We start from the raw sequence: 22,092 nt of genomic DNA on the forward strand, positions 1-22,092 counted from the left end.
AGCACTGGCTCCCTCCAAGCCTTCAGTGAACCAGCAGTTCACTATGAAAGATGTTGTTCCCAGTGTCCTTGAAGTAGAACGGGAATGGGATATGGAGGTGGAGGGCTCCTCCACTTGACCGACCCTAGTCCTGGCTTCCCTCGGGAGGCACACGGAGGCCAGATGGTCTGGGAAGAGCACTGCTTCCTTCACTTAACGGTGCTACGCAGCAGTATCCACCAAAAGTGATGAAGTGAGGAAAAGTTGCAAAGCTGGAGGGAGGCGGGTGGAAGTTGAAGAGAGTGGATCAGCCTCAGCCGGAGCCCTTCCTTAAGCCTGCGCCCGCGATCCTGAATCGAGTCCTCTCAGCCGCCAGAGGGCGTGGCGCACAGAGCCTTAAACTCTATGGTCGTTCCCACCGACTCCCATGAGGAAGCGCGACCAGAAACCTCCTATATACTTCCGTTTCCGGCCAGGCCTCTCTCTTTCCGTCCCGATAGCGCGCTCGCAAACATGGTAGGAGCTTGGGGTGGCGGCCAGGCAACATCCAGTTTAATCTTTACTTCCCGGTTGATGGTTCCTTCCCGGGATGCGTCCAGGCTCCTACGTGGACTCGTTGTACCAAAGAAACTCAGTGTTGCCGCGGTCGAGCCCAAAGGGGCCGGGCTTCGGGGCCAGGAACTGAAGTGATGGGGTCAAAGAGGTAGACTTAGCCAGCGGTAAAGTGAATATGTTCTCGTTTTAGTTTGGGCTCGGCGGAGGCCGCTGTATTTGAAGCACATGGGGCCGGACCACCTTCCAGTCAGCGTTGTGTGTTAGCGAGTTTGAGAGTTTAGTCCTCGTGGGATGCCTTAGCTTTAGCTGGGTCGGGTCGGGCGTTTTGTGCGGCTGGTCTGATAACACTGCGCGTTCTGAACGGTTTATTTACTAGGTGAACGTTCCTAAAACCCGCCGGACTTTCTGTAAGAAGTGCGGCAAGCACCAACCCCACAAAGTGACACAGTACAAGAAGGGCAAGGATTCTCTGTATGCCCAGGGTAAGATGGGCATACGTGATTTGGTTTTAATGCGGCATTTGTGTTATATAATACACGAGCCCAGTCCTCCCTCCCTTCCCCACTTGGGCATTGATATTTCTGCTGGAAAGCCCAAGATAAAACCGCTGAGAAGACTTCCACTTGTCGGTTGTGATTTGTTATGTTTGATAAACCCTGACAAATAATTTTCATTCTCCTAGGAAAGCGGCGTTATGACAGGAAGCAGAGTGGCTATGGTGGGCAGACTAAGCCGATTTTCCGGAAAAAGGTTTGTAGTGGTCACTGTTTGATATGCTTCCCACTTACTGTGGCAGAGACTTCCCATTTGTTTTTAGCCCACACATCTCTACAACATAGGTATGTGTTTTCATAGTTTCAGTGAAGTTATCTTAGTTACCTGCAGAGACATACATCTAGTAGGCAGTGGAGCTGGAAGTGCAATCCAGGTCTCACTCCAGTCTACAATACTGCACTGCCTCATTGTTTTATATTTTTTTGTCCTCTTTTTGAAGAGGCAAACATCAAGGAATGTGCCCTGCCTTCCTCAGGACTGAAGTTTGAGGACACCCGTAAATCCTTTTCTTCACCCTCTTCCTTATCCGTTGCCATGTCCTAACGAATCCTTAGCTCATGCTTGCAGTAAGAATTGTTCTCTTATTTTGCTTCTCAGTTCAGAAGTCTACAGTCAGTCTGCTACCTAACTCATGAAGTCTTAAAGCTCTTTAAAATAGCTATTTAGGTCTTCCACTGGCTTCCTGAATTCCCTGTTGGTCTCAGGCTGAATTTCTGAGTTTCTGTTCTACCTCAGGTGATTTGTCTACCCCCTAAAGTATACAGTGCTTGGAGCATAGCCTTCCCACGAACATAGCATTTCTTTTGGCACTTAGGTCCTCATTCAGCCTGGTTACAGAAAGTATTCAGGAGTGATTTTAGTGGTCATTTAGGTGCAATAAATGGTTTGATCACTAGGTGGTGATATGCCTTTTCAGATTTGGGTAACTTGTTTAGGAGATAGGGACATTGTACTTAGGTTTCTGCTCTTTTGAGAACTTTAAAGAATAGAATTCTAACTACAGGAGCAGGCTTTAGAAGTTGAGTATTTGTGGGGAGTTAAATAATACAGTTGAATGCACATAAAACCTAGATGTAATTGTGGGTAGTCTCTGGAGAATAGATATTAAGTAGTATTTATTAACTCTTATTTAAATGGGTTGTGAAAGTTGTGTTTATTTCATAGTTGCATGGACTCAGTTGACCCATTTTTGGGTGTGTGGAATACTTAACTACGTAGAGCTGAAAGGCCAGGGTGGTGTGATGAATGCCTATTTGATAAGAAGCCCTCTAGGATGTTTGATATGAATGGAGAACTTGATTTCAATTAGATAATCTGCCACCATTTTCTCTTAAATACACTGATTTTCACATTTCTGTTTTCTCCCTATAGCTGAAAACAGATTGTCACAACTCTTAAACTTTGCAGAGCTTTGCCTTAAGTAGTACTTGACCCAACAGTCATATTTTTGAAGAAAGATTTTCTGTAGTGATTTATGAAGGCTTTGACTTAATTTTATTTTCCAGGCTAAAACTACAAAGAAGATTGTGCTGAGGCTTGAATGTGTTGAGCCGAACTGCAGATCTAAGAGAATGCTGGCTATTAAGAGATGCAAGCATTTTGAGCTGGGAGGAGATAAGAAGAGAAAGGTAGATAATTATGGGGTGGAAGGTGCAATATTTTCTCTATGGCTTTATTATGTTGAGAGAGGTGAACATTTCTGCCTACTCATTTTTGTGGCGTCAAGATCAGGGGCAATCCTCTGAAAATAACTCAACTAGATCCATAGCTCAAAGTATTTTGGTGTTGGTTTTGACATGAGTAGGAAGGGGAGAATGAGAAGACTGGCCTTAATAAAGGATGGTGATCCCTTTAGGAATAGACGCTGTTCTTGATGGAGTAAAGGTTCTATGCAAAATACAAAAACTCACCATTTTTCTTCCTGTTCTGTTACAGGGCCAAGTGATCCAGTTCTGAGCTTCATATTTTGTTTTGTTATGAAAGCAATAAACATTTGAGATTGTTTACTTCGTTTAGTTTCCATTTATTTTTTTGGAAGGGAAATTAACTAGTGCCATCAATAAAATTCTCCTTGGGAAATTTATGCTTGATGGTTCTAGATACTTATTAAGGGTTGAATCTGACTGGTTGAACTCACATCAGATGCTATGATGGTCTAATTTGCACTTTAATCACTTGGGACTTCATGGGATTCCTTTTGTTAAAAAGCAAAGGCTGTTATTGGTTATCATGGGACATAAGTAGAGACCTGAATTCAGGGCAAATAGAATGAGATCAGTAACAATTACATCCATAGTGAACATGAGGTTCACCAGGAGTGAAATAATTTGTCTCAAATAATGTTTACTACTAAAGTCACTGTATGAGGAATTTCAACCCGGTTCTCTAGGCATAGCATACTATATTATATATGTCATTAGACTTATTTTCATGCCCCCTAAGCATTTTTATATACTTCCTCACATTTTAAAGTAGATATAAATTATTTTCATCATGTTGAAATAATTGCAAAGGATAGAATTTCCAGTGAAATTCCCCAATGGAACCTATGGGGGATAACTGTCCATTTTGTAAAATGCCTAATAGTTGGAATCCTCTTTGTATGCTATTGTATGCTTCATTCTTGTGCTGCAAAACTCTGGATGTGAAGCAAATAAGCTACACATTTTGGTGACTGGAAGCACATCTCAATGAGAGCAGTTTTCTTCCAAGTTTCTGTGGTTGAATTGTCTGGATTTACCAATTCTATTCCAATTTTTATTAACTGACAATGCTTAGCCCTCCAATTTTATTGAAAATAATTGGTAATCACCTGACAGGCAAAGGGATTGTTACAACAACATGCACTTTGTATTTTGAGTGGGCCTTTTGTGCCCTGTTAGCTTTTGTACTGTCCTGCATTCTGGATGGGTGAGATGAATACACCCTTTTTTGCTTATGTGGGAGAAGGGTGATTGATAGTACAAGGGGAGGTGGGGAAGGAGCAGGCCTGAAGCACTGACTGCAGGTTGGTCCTCAGGTAAACCAATTGGAGGAAAAGCAAGGAATTAGAGTATCTGGAAATTGCCTCAGTAACTCATTCCTCCATATGCCAGTTTGAAATTCATTGCTTCATCATGGAACCTCAAGAGATAAGGCAATTCATCTTAAAAGTGGAGGGGGTCTTCTGGCCAGAGGTTCAGTATTTTAGGTCATAATGTATCAACTATTGTTGGTGAAAGTAAGCCAATTGCATTTGTTGGATCTAGACTGCAAACAACTTGGATTTGGAAACCTAGGTGGTATGTTTCTTGGCAAGATTCTTCCATAAAAATTCAGTAATGTCTGTTGGGTTGCCTCTAAATTGTCCATTTATGAAGGTTATTCCTGTTGGGGTATTCTTTTGCCCTTCAACTGAGGAAGTAGTTTTTATCTTTAGGCCAAGATAATTAGTGCCATCCAATTATTAATACCTCAGTAGGTGGCAGTGTAAGGGTTAAAAGCCTGGGTTTAAATCCTGGCTGTAATTGACAGTGAATAAATACCTACATCAGGGTTGTTGGGAGGATAAAAATGAGTCACTACACCATATGCGTCTAGAATAGTGCCTGTCACATAGTTCCAATACAGGCAACAGATATTGCGGGTTTGGTTCCAATAAAGGTAGTCACCAAATTTTTGGTTTTTGCATATAAAACTTATGTTCAAACTATACTGTAATCTATTAAAGTTTGCGATAGCATTATGTCTAAAAAAAACAATGTATACACATTAATTTAAAAATACTTTATTGCTAGCCATCATCTAAGCCTTCAGAGAAACAATTTTTTTTCGCAGTAGTAACATTGCAATCACCATGATAAATATAATAATAATGAAAAAGTTTGAAATATTGCAGGAATTACCAAAATGTGACACAGAGACAAAATGAACAAATGCTGTTGGAAAAATAGGGCCAAACAGACTTGTGATACACGCAGGGTTGCCACAAACCTTCAATTTGTAAAAAAACCCCAAAACCAAAAAAACCCCACAGTATTTGTGAAGTGCAATGACATGAGGTATGTCTGTAAATTATTATTTTACTTATTATATTATTAAGCTATTATTTTCTCAGCAGTTTACATTAGGTTCAAAGGCTTTTCCCCAAAAATGTTCTCCAGATAGCTTTAGAAGTGGTAATCATCACAAAGCTCAAGTGTAGCCTGTGCTCGGCAACGGGAGAGGCCACAGCAGTGAGAGGCCCGCGTACAGCAACAACAACAAAAAAGCTCAAGTGTAGAAACTTTTACTCAAAGAAATAAGAACAGCTGAAGGTGGACAAAAGTGGGGTAGTCACTTTGGCAACAAAATAATACATTTTAAAGGAAGCATTTTAATGCAGTCTAGCTTGCTCTTTCTAGCCTAAGCAAAACAGTACCTGTGGGATTTACTTGAGTTTTTAAACTTGAAGTCCATTCATAAAACCCAAGCTTCCTCTTCACAGGGAGGAGCTGCGTGATCAGACAGTCAGGATTACAGGCCAGTCCTTGACCCAGGGAAGTAACAGAGATGGTGTAAGAACGAGGTCCACCAATCTCCTGCAGGTTTACCATAGCCACAGCCCAGGCTAAGTTAGAGAGAGGGCGTTCCCACACCTCAAAGTTGTCCTCCTGAAAAGTAAGCCAAGAAAATAGGTGTGATAGCTTGGTAACTAGCAATAAGCTGCCTTGTTAGTTGTGGCATTAAGTCTTATAATCAGAACTATCGAGCACTTCTAGGAAAAATTAGCACAAGGGAGCCTCATTACTGATTATGATATCAAGATTAAAAAAAAATTCTCAAAAGATCAGTGCAGATCCTCCAATGTAACAGATTTAGGTGCAAGACAGACTTGGTACTTGGATATTAAACCATCTTAAAATACACACCCCAGGCTTCCCTGGTAGCGTAGTGGTTAAGAATCCGCCTGCCAATGCAGGGGACACGGGTTCGAGCCCTGGCCCGGGAAGATCCTACATGCCATGGAGCAACTAAGCCCATGTGCCACAACTACTGAGCCTGAGCTCTAGAGCCCGTGAGCCACAACTACTGAGCCCGCGTGCCACAACTACTGAAGCCCACGTGCCTAGAGCTCGTGTTCCACAACAAGAGAAGCCACTAAAATGAGAAGCCCACACACTGCACCGAAGAGTAACCCCCGCTCGCCGCAAATAGAGAAAGCCACGCACAGCAACAAAGAACCAAAGCAGCCAAAAATAAATAAATTAATTAAATAACTTTATAAAAAAATACACACCCCAAATAAACATTTGGATAAATTGTAAACTAAAAGGCAGGAGAAGATGTTCCTGGCCAATTCCTAGTTTGTCCCATAGAACATTATTTACTGTACCTTTCTAAGCCGGTACCCCTGCTTGCCCAAGGGGTCCTGGTTGATGGCAATTACATCCTTATCCTGAAGAAGGGCTTTGGCTTCAAGGCAGATGTGTCGGAGGTCATTGGACATGAGTAATGGAGCTGCCATGATAGCCCAGAGGGCCATCTGAGTTATTTGCTGATCCCGGCTGAGGCCAAAGTTGCCAATCACCAACTGGGACAAAGAATGAAGAATTCAAGTGAGGGACTTCCCTGGTGGTACAGTGGTTAAGACTCCACACTCCCAACGCCGGGGGCCTGGGTTCGATCCCTTGTCAGGGAACTAGATCCCATATGCATGTCACAACTAAGGAGCCAGCCTGCCACAACTAAGGAGCCAGCCTGCCACAACTAAGGAGCCTGCAAGCCACAACTAAGGAGCCCACCTGCTGCAACTAAGACCTGGCTCAACCAAATAAATAATAAATAGATTTTTAAAAAAAGAATTCAAGTGAGATAAGACAAAACATTCTTAAAGTTGCCTAGACATACAGACAAGTCACCTTCCAGGGCACCCTGCTCTGAGTACTCTCACATAAAGCCTGCTCCCAGGAACTTCTCCCTTCTGATTTATCTTGAGTGTCAAGTAGGAAACAGGTCCACTGCAGGAGCTTGAACAGGAGGGCTCAGTTTCTTACCATATCTGGATCATTCCAACCTCCTGGTCCTGCGACAGGAACAATGCTCTCCTGGTTAGAAGTTGTCCAGTCCAAGATACTCCTTATACTTTGCCAAGAATCATAAACATCAGCAAAATTTCTCCAGTGATTGCAGTACTCTCGGATTTCTGTGTAATTGGGCTGTGAAAACAGAGATAACTCCTCTGTTTACTTTCTACTAATATTCTTGTGATAGGAAAACAATCATGTTTAAAAAAGGCTCTCGTAGCCTCTTTAGTTTACAGATTAAAGGTCTCCATGAGGAGAGCTAAATCCTTATTATAATGGAATTTCGTTGTAAGAAGTTTGCTTCAGAAGTAGGCTATATAACTTAAAATCTTACTTAAAATGGCTTTAACACTGTTCTTGCTGGAAATTTACCAAACGGTAACTAGGTATAGTAGTCCCCCCTTATCTGCGGGAGATACATTCCAAGACTCCCAGTGGTTGCCTGAAACCGCGGATAGTACCAAACTGTATATATACTACATTTTTTCCTATACAGGTATTAACCAGTGGGTAGCGTACACAGCATGCATACGCTGGACAAAAGGATGATTCACGTCCCAGGCGGGATGGAGTGGGATGGTGCGAGATTTTATCATGCTACTCAGAATGGTGTGCAATTTAAAACTTATGAATTGTTTATTTGTGGAATTTTCCATTTAATATTTTCAGATTGCAGTTGACTGTGGGTAACTGAAACTGCAGAAAGCAAAACCATGGATGGGGGGACTACTGTACTGGGATTATGGAAGATTTTAATTTTTGTCACACTTCACTGTATTTTCAAACTTTTCCAAAATGAACATGTATTTCCTTTTATAATCAGAAATAAATACAACGATCTCCTAATATAATATTGTAAATCAACTATACTTCAATAAAAAAAAACTAAAATGATTTTAATAAGTAAAACCTGCAAATTACACAGGACTTAGCAAGCATATGATAAGGCAATTTGAATCCTAGGCATATAATTTGTTGAAGGAATGAATAAAAGTTTGTAGATAGGCAGGTGGGATATCTGAGGTTTAAGATGTTGAGAAAGAGGTGAGAGAATTTTGCAGAGATTAGAAGGAGACAACAGGGATTCATTCCATAAATAATTATTCAACACTTACCATATGGTAGGGATACAGTGATAAAGTCAGACAAGGTCCCTGCCCTCCTGGAGCTTACATTCTAATGGAGGAGACAGACAATAGGCAAATCAACAAATAATTCCATATAGTGCTAAGCCCTTAGAAGGAAACTGAATAGGTTAACATGATAATGAAGTGGGCTGATTCAGGATATAGTTTGTAGATAGTACTAAGAGGATTGCTGGTGGATAGGTTGGGAACCGAGAGACAAAAGGAAGAATCAAAGATGACTGGCTTCCCAATTGATGGTAGCTTAGTCTCCAATTATAGCAGTGGGGATGGTGAGAAGTGGGTGGATCCTGGGAGAGATGGTAGGATGAGAGTGTTAAGTAAGGTTGGGCTTTGACAGGGACCTTCGTCTCCTTTGTTCTTGAGTTCTGAAAATCAGCAAGGCTCTATTGGATTCTGTGCTCACTAGCTCACCTTAAAAATGGGCCACATATAAAGGGGCCACTCACAGGAGTACACAATGCTTCTGCCAGTCCTGTTCAGGGCCAAGGACATGTGCTTATAACCTGTATGAGAAAACAATGTGTAAAATAAGGGAAAGAAGGGAATTTCCAGCTGGGGCTGTATATTTTTAAAAGAGGCTGCCTGGAAGGGCCATGTTTATATTTTAAACCAGCAGCAGAGACAGGTGACTGCTCTGTGCTTACACTGTGCGTAGTACTGCACAGACTGCTGGGATTGTTCCAAGGAGACAGTGTGGGATGGTGCATATATTGAGGAGAGGCAGGAATGAAGATGCTCCTCTCTCTGTGACTGTTTGACATTCTGGATGCTTTTCCAAGTGATGGATGGAGAGTTACAATTACTATTTGTAATTAACTCAGAGCCCTCTTGAATTAAAAGTGCATGGTATTAGCTGTGGTTAGGCACATGTGGATTTTACATGCGTGAATGAACAAATGCATGGACAAACTGCAAGAAGAGAAGAGGCAGGAGCTCTGGCACATTGAGAATAATTATTTCCAGTATTGTGACTGGGTATTTCCAACGTGAGGATTAGTACTTTGGATGCTCAGCTACCTTGGCCTCAAAGTTCTGCCCTTTGCTCATGGCTAACTAATAAATCTTTTGAATGAAACATACCATCTGCCAAATGTTTTATACTGTCACAGTAACAACCGTCAAATTTTAGCAGATCTACTCCCCAGTCAGCAAAGGTCTTGGCATCAATGTCATAGTATCCAAAACTCCCAGGGAAGCCTGCACAGGTTTTATTTCCAACATCTGCATAAATCCCTAGCTTCAGTCCTTTGCTATGGACCTGAAATGAGAGAAAAGAGTCACCTCAGTAGAAGGGCAATCATGAAGTAGAGAGAACCACTCCAGGCTGGAGGCAGAGACCAGTACACTTCACCAGGTACTGGGGGGCTTTGCCCCCATCCCAAAACCCCCAAAATTATCCAGATGAGTTTGTTGGAAGATAAAGAGCAAAGTCTCCAATTCTGCTGAGTTCAAACTATACATGTAACTATAGCATAGAACTGAAGGGAAAGTTTTCAGTTGCTCTAATCTTCCTCTGATGGGATCTTTTTTTGTTATAAATTTATTTATTTTTGGCTGTGTTGGGTCTTTGTTGCTGTGCGTGGGCTTTCTCTAGTTGTGGCGAGCAGGGGCTACTCTTTGTTGTGGTGTGCGGGCTCTGATGGGATCTTAAAAGTTACCTTTTCAGGTCAATGATAGATTTATCTGGACAAAGACTCTCCTTAACCAAACCTTAGGCCCCTCTGAAACCTCTTCTCACGTAGGCCTCTACCTTGGTCTTCCGTGTCCAGTTTTAGCAAGAATCCTGTGAAGTCATCTCCCCACCTTTTGATATCTGATCAAATTCCTTATGCCCCACCCTTGATGTCCAAGTCCTCAGCCTGCCTTTAGCAAGAATTCCCCTCCTCCTGATGTCTCATCTTAGTAATTTTCCATCCACTGACCCCCACAATCTGCTCGTTGGCTATAAAACCCCACTCCTCTTTGGTGTATTTGGGACTGAGCTTGGCTCTTCCCCCCATTGCAGTAGTACTGAATTGTACTCAGTATCACTCTTCACTACCTTTAACTAGTGTCCAGCTCTATTACTCTTTAACAATCTCCAGAATATATCCCTTCTATCTTCTAAAACTCTAGTTTATAGTACCACTGTGATAGCTGCTCAAAGCTTATATGGAAATACATGCACACATGTCAAGAACCAAGTTCCTTTTTCCTCCTAGAGAATTCACCTGTTTCCACAAAAGGAGAACTCCTTCAAGATGGGCCTCAAGAACTATTGCAAAACATAGATCTGCTGATGGGATGAAAATTCCACCTGATTAGCCTTAGAATCCATTGTTTGGATAACAGCAGCTATTTTACTTTCTAAGTGTTTCTGAGCAAGCTTAGGTACAGAAGTGCTTATAGTCTCCTGAATGAAAAAGAATTATCTATAAACTCACATAATTAGCGAGGCGGCGGATCCCACCAGGAAAGCGTTTAGGGTCTGCCTGAAGTCTGCCTTCTGAATCTCTTTCGGGAGCCATCCAACAGTCATCAATGCAGAGGTACTCATAGCCTACATCCTTCCAGCCATCTGAGGCCATGATCTCAGCTATCTGCAGAAAGAGCTTCTCACTGAAAGAGAAATTCCAAGAATCATTACAATTCATTAAACAAATGCTTGGGTACTCCTATTTGTTAAGCATCTTGGGGTTTTGCAATTTATTTTTCAACCCAGTAATAATTTGGCAGTAATCACAACCAATGCAAGGTAAACTGGACTAGGCCCTTTTTCTTCTCACTCCTTTCCCCTCTACCCTAAGAACGCCAAACAATTAAAAGAGGAATGAGAAATACATGAAATTGAAAAGGCTATTAGAATTAAGAAGACAGTTTACTAAAGTAAAACTACAAAGTTAACATAATCAACAGCTTCTTTAGATATCAGCAATGACCTATTCGGAGAAAAAGACACCATTCACAAGAGAAACCAAAAAAGCAACAGATAAAACCTAAAATACCTAGAGGTAATTTTAAAATTATGTGCAGGGCTCATCTGAATAAAACTATGATGTTCCCAAATTATTTGGATAAATGGAGAGACATTCTTTTACTCTTGAATAGGAAAACTCAATACTAAAAAAAAGGTAATTCTCCCTATACACTTCTAGACATTTAATAAAACCCTGGACAAATCCCCAAAGGACTTTTTAAGGAACTTCGCAACATGACTCAAAAAGTTCACCTCAAAGATTAAACAGGTGAACAGTCTACAAAATGTAAATGAAGCTAGTGTAGTACCATTAGCATTAGAATACACAGATCAATGGAATCAAAGAGAAAGTTCAGAAAGAGATCCTTCCAGCCATTTGATACCATGAAATTTAGTATATATTAAATGTAGTACTGCTTACAGGAGAATAAAGTCCAGATGGATTAAAGATTTAAATACTTTAAAAACACATAAAAATACTAGTACAAAATATACATGACTATGTTATCTTCAGGTAGGAAAGAACCTTCTCTGCATGATGCCGGAGCCAGAAATAATAAAGGAAAAACCTGATGTTTGACACATAAATATCAAAACCAAAATACAGCAAGAACCACTGTATTGGGAATTCCCTGGTGGTCCAGTGGTTAGGACTCCACACTTTCACTGCTGAGGGCCCAGGTTCAATCCCTGGTCAGGGAACTAAGATCCCACAAGCCGTGCAGCGTGGCTTAAAAAAAAAAAGAAGAACCACTGTATTCACAACATATGATAGACCAAAAACAAAGAAAAACCAAAACGTAAACAAACAAAAAGAACCCCAAACATACCAGATGGAAAATAGGGAACTAACAAATTGCAGAAAAGAAACCATGCAAAGAGTCAATTTAACTTTTAAAGCTCTTATTCTGTGCCAGGCACTCACTCTTTAATTTAGAAAGGGTACTTAGTTTGCCCAAGATCACCTGGCTAAGTAATAATAAGCTAGAATTTGAACCCACGCAGGTAGACTTCAGTCTTGTGGTTAACTGCTCACAACATAAACGTGATCTCATTTTTATTGAAAATCACTTTAAAAGAAATCTGTTTTTATTTACATAGAAAAAAATTGAAAGGTCATATATTAACATTTTAACCATGATTATTTCTGGGTGGTGGAATGAGGGGAATCTTTATTTTTATTATACTCTTCTTTACCATCTACAATTTTTGCCATGATCATGCATTAATTATACAATCAGATACAAAAATAAGACAACCACCACTTAGGAAAAAAGGAAGAGACAAAAAAAGAAATATGTGATGGCCATAATTTACCCCAGGGTCACGATGGATGGATTTAGTCTGAAACTTAGCAAGCCAATTAATTGTCATGTTTGACCAACATCCTGATTTCATCTGTAAAGACATTCATAGGAATAACTTATGGCCACTGGGATGTTACCATGACCGCTGCTTACAGAGGGGCCTTTGCAACAAGGGTGTCTTTATTATGTTTTAAACAATATCTATCAGTGATTCTTAACTGTTTCTAGGTCACGGATCCCTTTGAGAATGTGAACAAAGCTCAAGATCCTCTCTTCAGAAAAACATACATACTCATATTTGCAGATTTGCATTAATTTTCCCATGGATTCCAGGTTAAGAACATTTCTTCTATATGCCTAATTGAGGAGTCTGGTACTGCATTGTACTTTGTCCTTTAAATGGGTTATCTAATTGAAAGCCAACCTGTGTGAGATAAGAACTATTTTACCTAACCTCAGAGTCGTTCCCTGAGATGAGTTGTTTTCCCAATTTACAGACGAGGGATGTGTGGGTCAGAAAGGATCAATACCTGTCTTATCCACCTTCCACTGATAAAGATCCTCCACTTCAACCTTCCAAGCACATGCCATACCCAAGGGCTACGGGGTGGGGAGATCTCAGAGACTCCGTGGTCACTCTAAATTCCCTCCAGTTACAGCCAAGGAACCCGTGACCCCAAAAGGGGAAGAAACGGCACTCGTCTTAGTCCTCTGTCTCTCCTACTCACCACAGCTGTCCTCACTGCTAGTACCCGGCAGAGACAGAGCAGCAGCTCTCAATAAGGGTCTGAACGGAACTGGATGGTAAATGGAGAAAGTCCTTAGTTGGATGATCAAGCAGAGAGAGGTGGAGAAGCAGAGGTCGCTGGCCGGACTCCCACGCCAAGAGGGGTCACATGGAGAGAATTTAGGACTAGTCCCCATCCAGGGCAGTCTGCTGGGGATAAAAAAGCAGCAGCAACAGGGGAGCTCTCCCTCGGGCTCAAATTTTTTCGCTGAGACCCTCCACCCCTCCAAACACAGCCAGACAAATACACGGAAAGACGAAGGGAAGCGGGTACCCAATATCGCTGATACCTGACACAGGAATCCGGCTCTTCTTGGCAGTTCACGTTGCACATGAAGCGCTCCCAGTGCAGCCAGCCCATGGTAGGGGTCATCGCCAAGCCGTTGTCGAGGGCCCGGGCCCCAGGGAGCCCCCAGAGAAACAGGGCCAGGAAGCAAAAGGCCAGCACGCAGCCCAGCCGCCGGACTCTGCTCACCAGCTTCACCGTCGCTGTCATCATGCAGCACAGATTTCCACGAGTCACCTGGGCTTTTAAATTTAACCTTAAGAGCTAAAAAGGCAGAGGCGGCCCGGGGAACCCGCTTTCGTCCTCATCACCAATCACCGGTGAGTTATTAAGCCCTGACCCGATTGTTTCTCCGGCAACTGGGACGGTTATCACCAGAGGCGGACCAATGACCAGTCATAGAAGACGCGACGCCACCAACCACTCTCTCTCTTTCTGGATATCGACCCGCCCTATTTTCGTACCAGAAGGAAGTGCGGCACTTTAATAATCCCGAGTTAGAGCCGAGCGGTGCTCACGTGACCCAGATCTCACATGACGTAGATCCTCACGTGACCAAACGCTTACGTGAGCAGAAGTAGTTCTGGTCGTCGTCTACCGTCTCGCTATAAGCCGTTTGAGGGAAGAAAGAGGAAAATTATCCGGTATCGTTAGAGGTTGGTGTGTGGGTGGGAAACGGGGACCCGGGGGTGGTGATGATGCAGACCAAAGCGGGGTCCGCGGGCCGCCTCCGCCTTTTTCGTTCCCTGCTTTCCCCTCCCCCGCACCCCCCTCCCCCCATCTCAGTGCCGGGAAGCCGCCTTTGCTGCGCCTGGTGGGGAAATGGTGGACGCTCGTGACTGTGTCTGTGTTTTTTGTATATCTATCTGTCTGGGCGGGTCTCAAAGGACCCTTAAGAGAAACCGTAAGCTGGAAAGCATTTGAAAACCACGTCCCTGGATTAGGAAAAACAGATCTTGAGTCCAGTGGCCTGAATGCTGGTCCGTCCATTCAGGCACCCAGTCTCCAGTGCCTGATTGTCTGTCTGTCTGTCTGTCTGTAGGGGGAGGCACATTTAGGCAAATGCTGCGTGCCTGACCGAGGCGCCCAATGAATTTTTTTTACTGAATTAAATATTTAAATAACGTTTATTTTTCGGCTTATAACAATCTACGTGTTCAATTTTGGACTTTGGAAAAATAATAGTATGCTATAAATTTTAAAAAATACACGTAATTCATCACTCGGAGATAACTACTCAGCATTTTGGTCTGTAAAACATCTGTATATAACACACACATAAATGCACAAATTCTTAACTCACAAATGGAATCCTGGTTCCTACTTCAGGCAACAGAGTCCTCGTGGCCTTCCCAGGAGACACAGTGATGAAGCAGAACCTCCCTGCCACCACAGAGGGGATGTTAAGGCCTAGAGGGCTGCAGGGACATTAAATGGGATGGGTCGTCCAAGAGATAAGGCAAGCAAAAACCAGGGCGTTAATCTGTCACTCAGACCTAAAAAGGTCTATAGGAAGACTGTTATCACTGCACGTGCAGTGTTCTAGGTACATAATAGGCAATTAGTGAATGTTGACTTGAATCCTCAGTGTAGTTTTAGGGCAGTTAGTACACTTTGTACTTTCTTTCCAAGAGGCCCAGTGTTCCCAGACCATGTCAGATAAGCCATGCACATACAAAATTTGAAAATTTTATCAAATTTGCTATACTAAATCCCAGAAAAGTAAACATTTAAATTTGTTTTCTGTTATTTTTTTGCTGAAATAAAAGTGATTACTCTGTAGAAAATTAAGAATGCACAAAAAATTGAAAAAGTTGAGAAAGCTATAAACCTACCACCTAGAGTAGCCACTATTAACATGTGACATATTCCCCATACATGTACTTTTGTAACATTGTCTTTTTAATTCCAATTACAGTGACTTTTAAAAATTAAACTATTTAGAAGTATATAGGATAAACAGTGAAATTCCACTACACTCTTCCTACCTGCCAGTGTTCATTTTCTCAGAAAACAACTTAAATGCTTCCAGAACTTCTGTGAATTTGCATACATATATATGTGCCTGCTTATATTTTAAAATAAGCAGGATCATACTCTACATGTTCCTTCATTTAATATATTTTGGAAATCTTCCTAGGTCAGGGCAGATTTTTTTTTTAAACAGCTGCACAGCATTCTGTTTTAAGGATAAAATATAATTCACTCAGCCATCCCCCTATTGATGGATAATTAGGTTTCTAATTTTCTGCCATTGCTAACAGTGTGGCAGTGAACATTTGTGAGTATTTCTGTTGACCAGGTTCATGGAAGGAATTCTAGCATGATCAAAGGATATGTGAACATATATCTTTTTCATAGTTGAGATTATAAAACAGTTATGATCTTGGGTCACTTAAGATTATAGCATAAGTAATTTCTCATGTTATTAGTTTTATAATTTTTAAAGTGTGTAATATTTTATCTTTCTTAGTAAAATACCTTTCAAAGAATATATAGCTCCATAAATCTTTGTCTGAATTTCAGATCCTCTCCTTAGGGCACATAACCGGAAGTGGGTTTACTGTATCAAAAGGTGTGATACATATTTCCAAATTGCTTTCCAGAGATACTGTATGAACTTTCACTCCTCTGGGAGTATATTAGTTTGTGAACCCTGAATATCAGTATTGACTTATCCTCCCTGCTTAACTTCACTATGTTGATGGGTGAAAAATGGCAGTTAATTCTGGTTTTAACTTGTATTTCTGATGACTGATGAGGTTTGAACATTTCCCAGACTCTTCTCCTGTATCTTCACATCTGTATTGCTGGTATATTTAATCTGTTAACCAAGTCCCACAGAGTCCACTGCTTTGAATGTGTAGATCATATCTTTCCTCCCCCCTTTTTTTAAACTGCTGTTGCCTTAGGTGAATCCCTTAACATATCTCTAAGAGACAGAGTTCTAACTGCTCTTGCTAGTGTCACCCCAATCCCCTCTGTGACTGCCACACTGTTGCCATGGTGATCTTTCTGAAAGGTTCTGATTACTTCACTCTCCTCCCCTCACTTTCCTTCTTTTTCCTCCCTTCACTTCCCTCTCCTCACTTTTCTCCCCTCAGTCCCCTGTTTAAAACCCTTAAAATGTCCTTAGCCTTTGTCTGTCTCAAAAGAACTCCTGGATCGATCTCTACCTAGTCAGCCTTATCTCTTGCCTTGCCTCCTTCTATTTTATGCTCCATCATAATTTTAAGAATTTGGAGATCCCTGAACCAGGTAGTCCTTTCATTTAACCATTCTATACTGATAGAATTGACCAAACAGTCCCTGCTTTATAACACCCTTTCACCCTGCACAGAATTATGTCATAGCAGGGATAATGTTTATTTGCCCTTTTTGTCTTTAGTAAAGATGTACAGTGCCTCTGTAGAACCATAAGCCCTTTCTGGGCTTATTGAACCTTGTATGCCAGAGCCAAGTACTGGACCTGGCAACTGAAAAATGTAAAATGAAGGTGTGAATGCTCTATAATGTCTTTTTTCCACTTACCTCTTTGGCCTTAATATTTCCGTGATTTTATTAATTTGTATGAGTTTTTTAATATAATGAGGATAGTATTTGTTGTAGGTATCTTCTGAAGTGTATTGTTTGTCTTTTATGTTTAATCTTTTGATGTAACGAAGTTTTTCATTTTTATGTAATCAGGTATAACCATCTTTCTTGACGTCTTCCACTTGCCATTCACTTTGTATATCTTTTCATCTTTTGTATATCTTTTCTGACTATGTGTTTATATATGATCAATGTGGAAAACTTAGAACATACAGAAATGGCCAAAGAAAACATTCTCTGAAACAGAAAGCTCCCATAATCTCACCGTCCAGAAATAGCCACCATTAATGGTATCCAGCACATAATAAGTATCAAATAAATAGTTGTTGAATGAATGACTTAGAAATTTGGTGAAGTCTTTTTGTTTATACAGATGCCTTACAAAAAAGCTATCAGCGTAATTGAGCTTTCTGTTAATAGTTTGGTTTTTTCTCTTACTGTATTGTGAACATTTTTCCATGACAATTAGTCTTAATTTTTTTTCAGCTACACCGAAATTACACTGAACCGAGCCTGCCAGCAAGAGCCCAACAGTCACCATGATGCTGAGCACAGAAGGCAGGGAGGGGTTCGTGGTGAAGGTCAGGGGCCTGCCCTGGTCCTGCTCAGCTGATGAAGTGATGCGCTTCTTCTCCGATTGCAAAATCCAAAATGGCACATCAGGTATTCGTTTCATCTACACCAGAGAAGGCAGACCAAGTGGTGAAGCGTTTGTCGAACTTGAGTCCGAAGATGAAGTGAAATTGGCTCTGAAGAAGGACAGAGAAACCATGGGACACAGATACGTTGAAGTGTTCAAGTCCAACAGTGTTGAAATGGATTGGGTGTTGAAGCATACAGGTCCAAATAGTCCTGATACTGCCAATGATGGCTTCGTCCGGCTTAGAGGACTCCCATTTGGCTGTAGCAAGGAAGAGATTGTTCAGTTCTTTTCTGGGTTGGAAATTGTGCCAAATGGGATGACACTGCCGGTGGACTTTCAGGGGCGGAGCACAGGGGAGGCCTTTGTGCAGTTTGCTTCACAGGAGATAGCTGAAAAGGCCTTAAAGAAACACAAGGAAAGAATAGGGCACAGGTACATTGAAATCTTCAAGAGTAGCCGAGCTGAAGTGCGAACCCACTACGATCCCCCTCGAAAGCTCATGGCTATGCAGCGGCCGGGTCCCTATGATAGGCCAGGGGCTGGCAGGGGGTATAATAGCATTGGCAGAGGGGCTGGGTTTGAAAGGATGAGGCGGGGTGCCTATGGTGGAGGGTATGGAGGCTATGATGACTATGGTGGCTATAATGATGGGTATGGCTTTGGGTCTGATAGATTTGGAAGAGACCTCAATTACTGTTTTTCAGGAATGTCTGATCATAGATATGGAGATGGTGGGTCCAGTTTTCAGAGCACCACAGGGCACTGTGTACACATGAGGGGATTACCTTACAGAGCCACTGAGAATGATATTTACAATTTTTTCTCACCTCTTAACCCCATGAGAGTACACATTGAAATTGGACCCGATGGCAGAGTTACTGGTGAGGCAGATGTTGAATTTGCTACTCATGAAGATGCTGTGGCAGCTATGGCAAAAGACAAAGCTAACATGCAACACAGATACGTGGAGCTCTTCTTGAATTCTACCGCAGGCACAAGTGGGGGTGCTTATGATCACAGCTACGTAGAGCTCTTTTTGAATTCTACAGCAGGGGCAAGTGGTGGTGCTTATGGTAGCCAAATGATGGGAGGGATGGGCATATCCAACCAGTCTAGTTACGGAGGTCCTGCTAGCCAGCAGCTGAGTGGTGGTTACGGAGGTGGTTATGGTGGTCAGAGCAGTATGAGTGGATATGACCAAGTTCTGCAGGAAAACTCCAGTGACTATCAATCAAACCTCGCTTAGAGAAGGAGTACTAAACAGCAACAAATAACAGCCGTGCATTTATGGGAGTTGACTAGAATAGGAATGATGCCAGGCATATCCAGTATGATTGGTAGATGGGAAATATCGTTGATTCTGATCACTCTTGGTCAGCTAGCTTCCTTTTCTTTTTCCTCCCTCCCTCCCTCCCTCCCTCCCTCTTTCTTTCTTTCTTTCTTTCTACCTTTCTTTCTTTCTTCCTTCCTTCCTTCCTTCCTTTCTTCCTTTTGCTTTCTCCTTTTTTTTTAAGAAAACAAACAAAAATTAAGTTTAACGGTTTTGCATTACAGGCTTGTGATTCATGCTTACTGTAAAGTGGAAGTCAAGATTGTTTTAAAACTTCAAGCTCAGTAATTTTGAACACTGAAACATTCACCTAGGATGTAATAACAAAGTTCAGTATTGACCATAACTGTTAAAACAACTTTCAGCTTTCCTCAAGTTAGTTATGTTGTAGGAGTGTACCTAAGCAGTAAGCGTATTTAGGTTAAAGCAATTTCACTTATGTTAAATGTTGCTCTTATACAATACACTGAAAACTTTGGATGCATGTTGAGAAACATGCTTTTCTGTAAAACTCAAATATAGGAGCTGTGTCTACGATTTAAAGTGAAAACATTTGGCATGTTTGTTAATTCTAGCTTTTCGGTTTAATATCCTATAAGGCACGTGAGTGTACACTTTTACTTTTTTAAAAAAAAACGCTCTGGGACAATTTTGAGATGTAATACCAATACTTAGGAGTTTGGTCATGTCGTTTGTATGAAATTCTGAGGCTTTGGTTTAAATCTTTCCTTGTATTGTGATTTCCATTAGATGTATTGTACTAAGTGAAACTTGTTAAATAAACCTTCCTTTTGAAAACTGGAAAAATCTTGTATAGCTTGATTTTTATTATGTTCTATCATATGAGCCATTTCTTTTATACAGTCCTGTGCTGATGAAATTTAAATTGTTTTTAATTATTATAAATATACCTTAGCATCTTTATAATACATTATTGCACATATCATTAATTATTTCTAAGATATATTCCTAGAAGTGGAATTGCTTAGTCAAAGGTCCACACATTTTTAAGTCTTCTGATTTGTATTGCCAGAAAGATTATGGTACTTTGTGTTTCCACTAGGAGTGTATTTTTTAAAAAAAATTTCCCCCATAGCCTGCTCAATGAAACACATTATTCTGCTTGATCTTGGCCTGTTTGTTAGTTGACAAGTGGCATCCCGTTATTATTTTAATTTGTGTTCCTTAGATTAATATTAAGATGGAGCATTTTTCTGTTTTTTTTCTACGTTTATCCTCACCACATCCACAGGACTATTGAGCTACTCTGGAGACATTGTACTTTATCAAGACAGCACGCTCCAAAATCCAAAGAAGTAAAGGCAAATAAATAATCCTCTTCCTTTCATTTAACCATAAGTTAGAAGATCTAAGACAGCTTTATATGTTTAAAAGAAGTAGGCCTATGTTATAGAAATAATTCAGTTTCCTCCATGAATTCATTAATAGTCTCTAAACACTATTCAAGGTTTTTCAGGGGGCATTTAAAGCTTGTTTTGTTTTCTTTGTTTTTTGTTTTTTTTGTGGTAGGTGGGCCTCTCACTGCTGTGGCCTTTCCCGTTGCGGAGCACAGGCTCCGGACGCGCAGGCTCAGCGGCCATGGCTCACGGGCCCAGCCGCGCCGCGGCATGCGGGATCTTCCCGGACCAGGGCACGAACCCGTGTCCCCTACATCGGCAGGCAGACTCTCAACCACTGTGCCACCAGGGAAGCCCTAAAGCTTGTTTTAAACCAATGGTTCTCAGACTTTAGTGTGCACTGGAATCATCTATGGGGCTTGTTAAAACATTGATTACTGGGGCCCACTCCTAGAGTTTCTGAAATTCAGTAGTTCGGGGGTGGTGCTTGAGAATCTGCTGATCCTGCAGGTCTCAAGACCATGTTTTGTGATCCATCATAGTTCTCTAATGGCTACAGGCCTATAAACCCTGAGATGGCAACTCTAAGAAGCCACTTCCTTCATGATCCCCGATTGCCCCTTACTTTCCTGTAACAAGTAGTTTAAGCTTTCTATGAAAGTATAAATTGCATTTGACTATTTATAATACCTTGCACCTCCCATGAGAACTTTGAAAACATGACATCTGGGATTATCTTACACTTCCGCCCATATCATGGTGGCCATTAACAACTCTCAATGACCTTCAGATCTGGATGCCCTCAGGTCAGTACCAGATGCACCTGAACTTTAATAGATCTTTTTGTAGATCTCGTGACTAGCCTGGAAATCCTTGGTCTCTTCAGAGCTTGAGGCCCAGAGAAACGCTCTGAGAAGGGAAGCAAATACCAAATTGGTAGTACCTGACTCCATTTTATTCACGGACACTTTTTTTTTTTTGCGGCACACGGGCCTCTCACTGTTGTGTCCTCTCCCGTTGCAGAGCACAGGCTCCGGATGCGCAGGCTCAGCGGCCATGGCTCACAGGCCCAGCTGCTCCCCGGCATGTGGGATCTTCCCGGAGCGGGGCACGAACCTGTGTCCCCTGCATCGGCAGGCGGACTCTCAACCTCTGTGCCACCAGGGAAGCCCCTCAAGGACACTTTTTATTGAAAACCATTCATGCTGAGGATACAGTGGGTGGTGATTTGAGATTCATTGATGACTTCTAATTTCTGTCACAGCTGCCAAGAGAGCAAGACATCCATTTCAACTCATGTCATACTGAGCCAGTCATTTACCTTGCCCTCCTAAGGCCTTCAGGAGGGCTTTTGCAGAGGGTTCACAAGTAGGTGTTTTTGCTTTCCAGGCTGCTCAGTTAATTTTCCAGAACATTCTCTTAGTGTAAGCAAAGATTCTCCAGTTAGCCACTAGATGTCACCAAACCCCGGGAAAGGATTGGCTGAGCCTGGCCATCAATGGTGTTTGCTTCCTCTGTGCTGGAGAAGAAAACTCAGAGGGGCTCAGGGA

At 41.7% G+C, this 22,092-nt stretch overlaps 3 protein-coding genes across 4 annotated transcripts; 2 read left to right on the top strand and 1 right to left on the bottom strand.

Moving 5' to 3' along the window:
* Positions 1-401: 401 nt before the first annotated feature.
* RPL36A (ribosomal protein L36a) lies at positions 402-3,093 on the top strand. Its single transcript, XM_079911746.1, has 5 exons — positions 402-495; positions 911-1,016; positions 1,217-1,284; positions 2,595-2,717; positions 3,025-3,093. Exons 1-5 carry the CDS (start codon positions 493-495, stop codon positions 3,043-3,045), a joined length of 321 nt encoding a protein of 106 aa, XP_079767872.1. The 5' UTR covers positions 402-492; the 3' UTR covers positions 3,046-3,093.
* A 1,773-nt stretch (positions 3,094-4,866) lies between these two features.
* On the bottom strand, positions 4,867-14,085 carry GLA (galactosidase alpha). The gene is made up of 7 exons (XM_079910550.1): positions 13,622-14,085; positions 10,705-10,879; positions 9,362-9,539; positions 8,693-8,784; positions 7,104-7,265; positions 6,443-6,640; positions 4,867-5,720 (listed from the first exon to the last, which is right to left on the bottom strand). The coding sequence occupies exons 1-7, from the start codon at positions 13,828-13,830 to the stop codon at positions 5,454-5,456; spliced, it is 1,281 nt and encodes a 426-aa protein (XP_079766676.1). The 5' UTR covers positions 13,831-14,085; the 3' UTR covers positions 4,867-5,453.
* Positions 14,086-14,146: 61 nt separating this feature from the next.
* On the top strand, positions 14,147-19,991 carry HNRNPH2 (heterogeneous nuclear ribonucleoprotein H2). 2 transcript variants are annotated; one of them, XM_079911744.1, is made up of 2 exons: positions 14,147-14,273; positions 17,698-19,991. In XM_079911744.1, the coding sequence occupies exon 2, from the start codon at positions 17,751-17,753 to the stop codon at positions 19,098-19,100; it is 1,350 nt and encodes a 449-aa protein (XP_079767870.1). In that variant the 5' UTR covers positions 14,147-14,273; positions 17,698-17,750; the 3' UTR covers positions 19,101-19,991. The 2 variants fall into 2 exon arrangements, with proteins under 2 accessions (XP_079767870.1, XP_079767871.1); XM_079911745.1 differs by having other exon boundaries at positions 14,164-14,261.
* The last annotated feature ends 2,101 nt before the right edge of the window (positions 19,992-22,092 follow it).

The sequence above is a fragment of the Stenella coeruleoalba genome, assembly GCF_951394435.1.
Source record: "Stenella coeruleoalba genome assembly, chromosome: X".
In the NCBI taxonomy this organism is placed as follows: domain Eukaryota; kingdom Metazoa; phylum Chordata; class Mammalia; order Artiodactyla; family Delphinidae; genus Stenella; species Stenella coeruleoalba.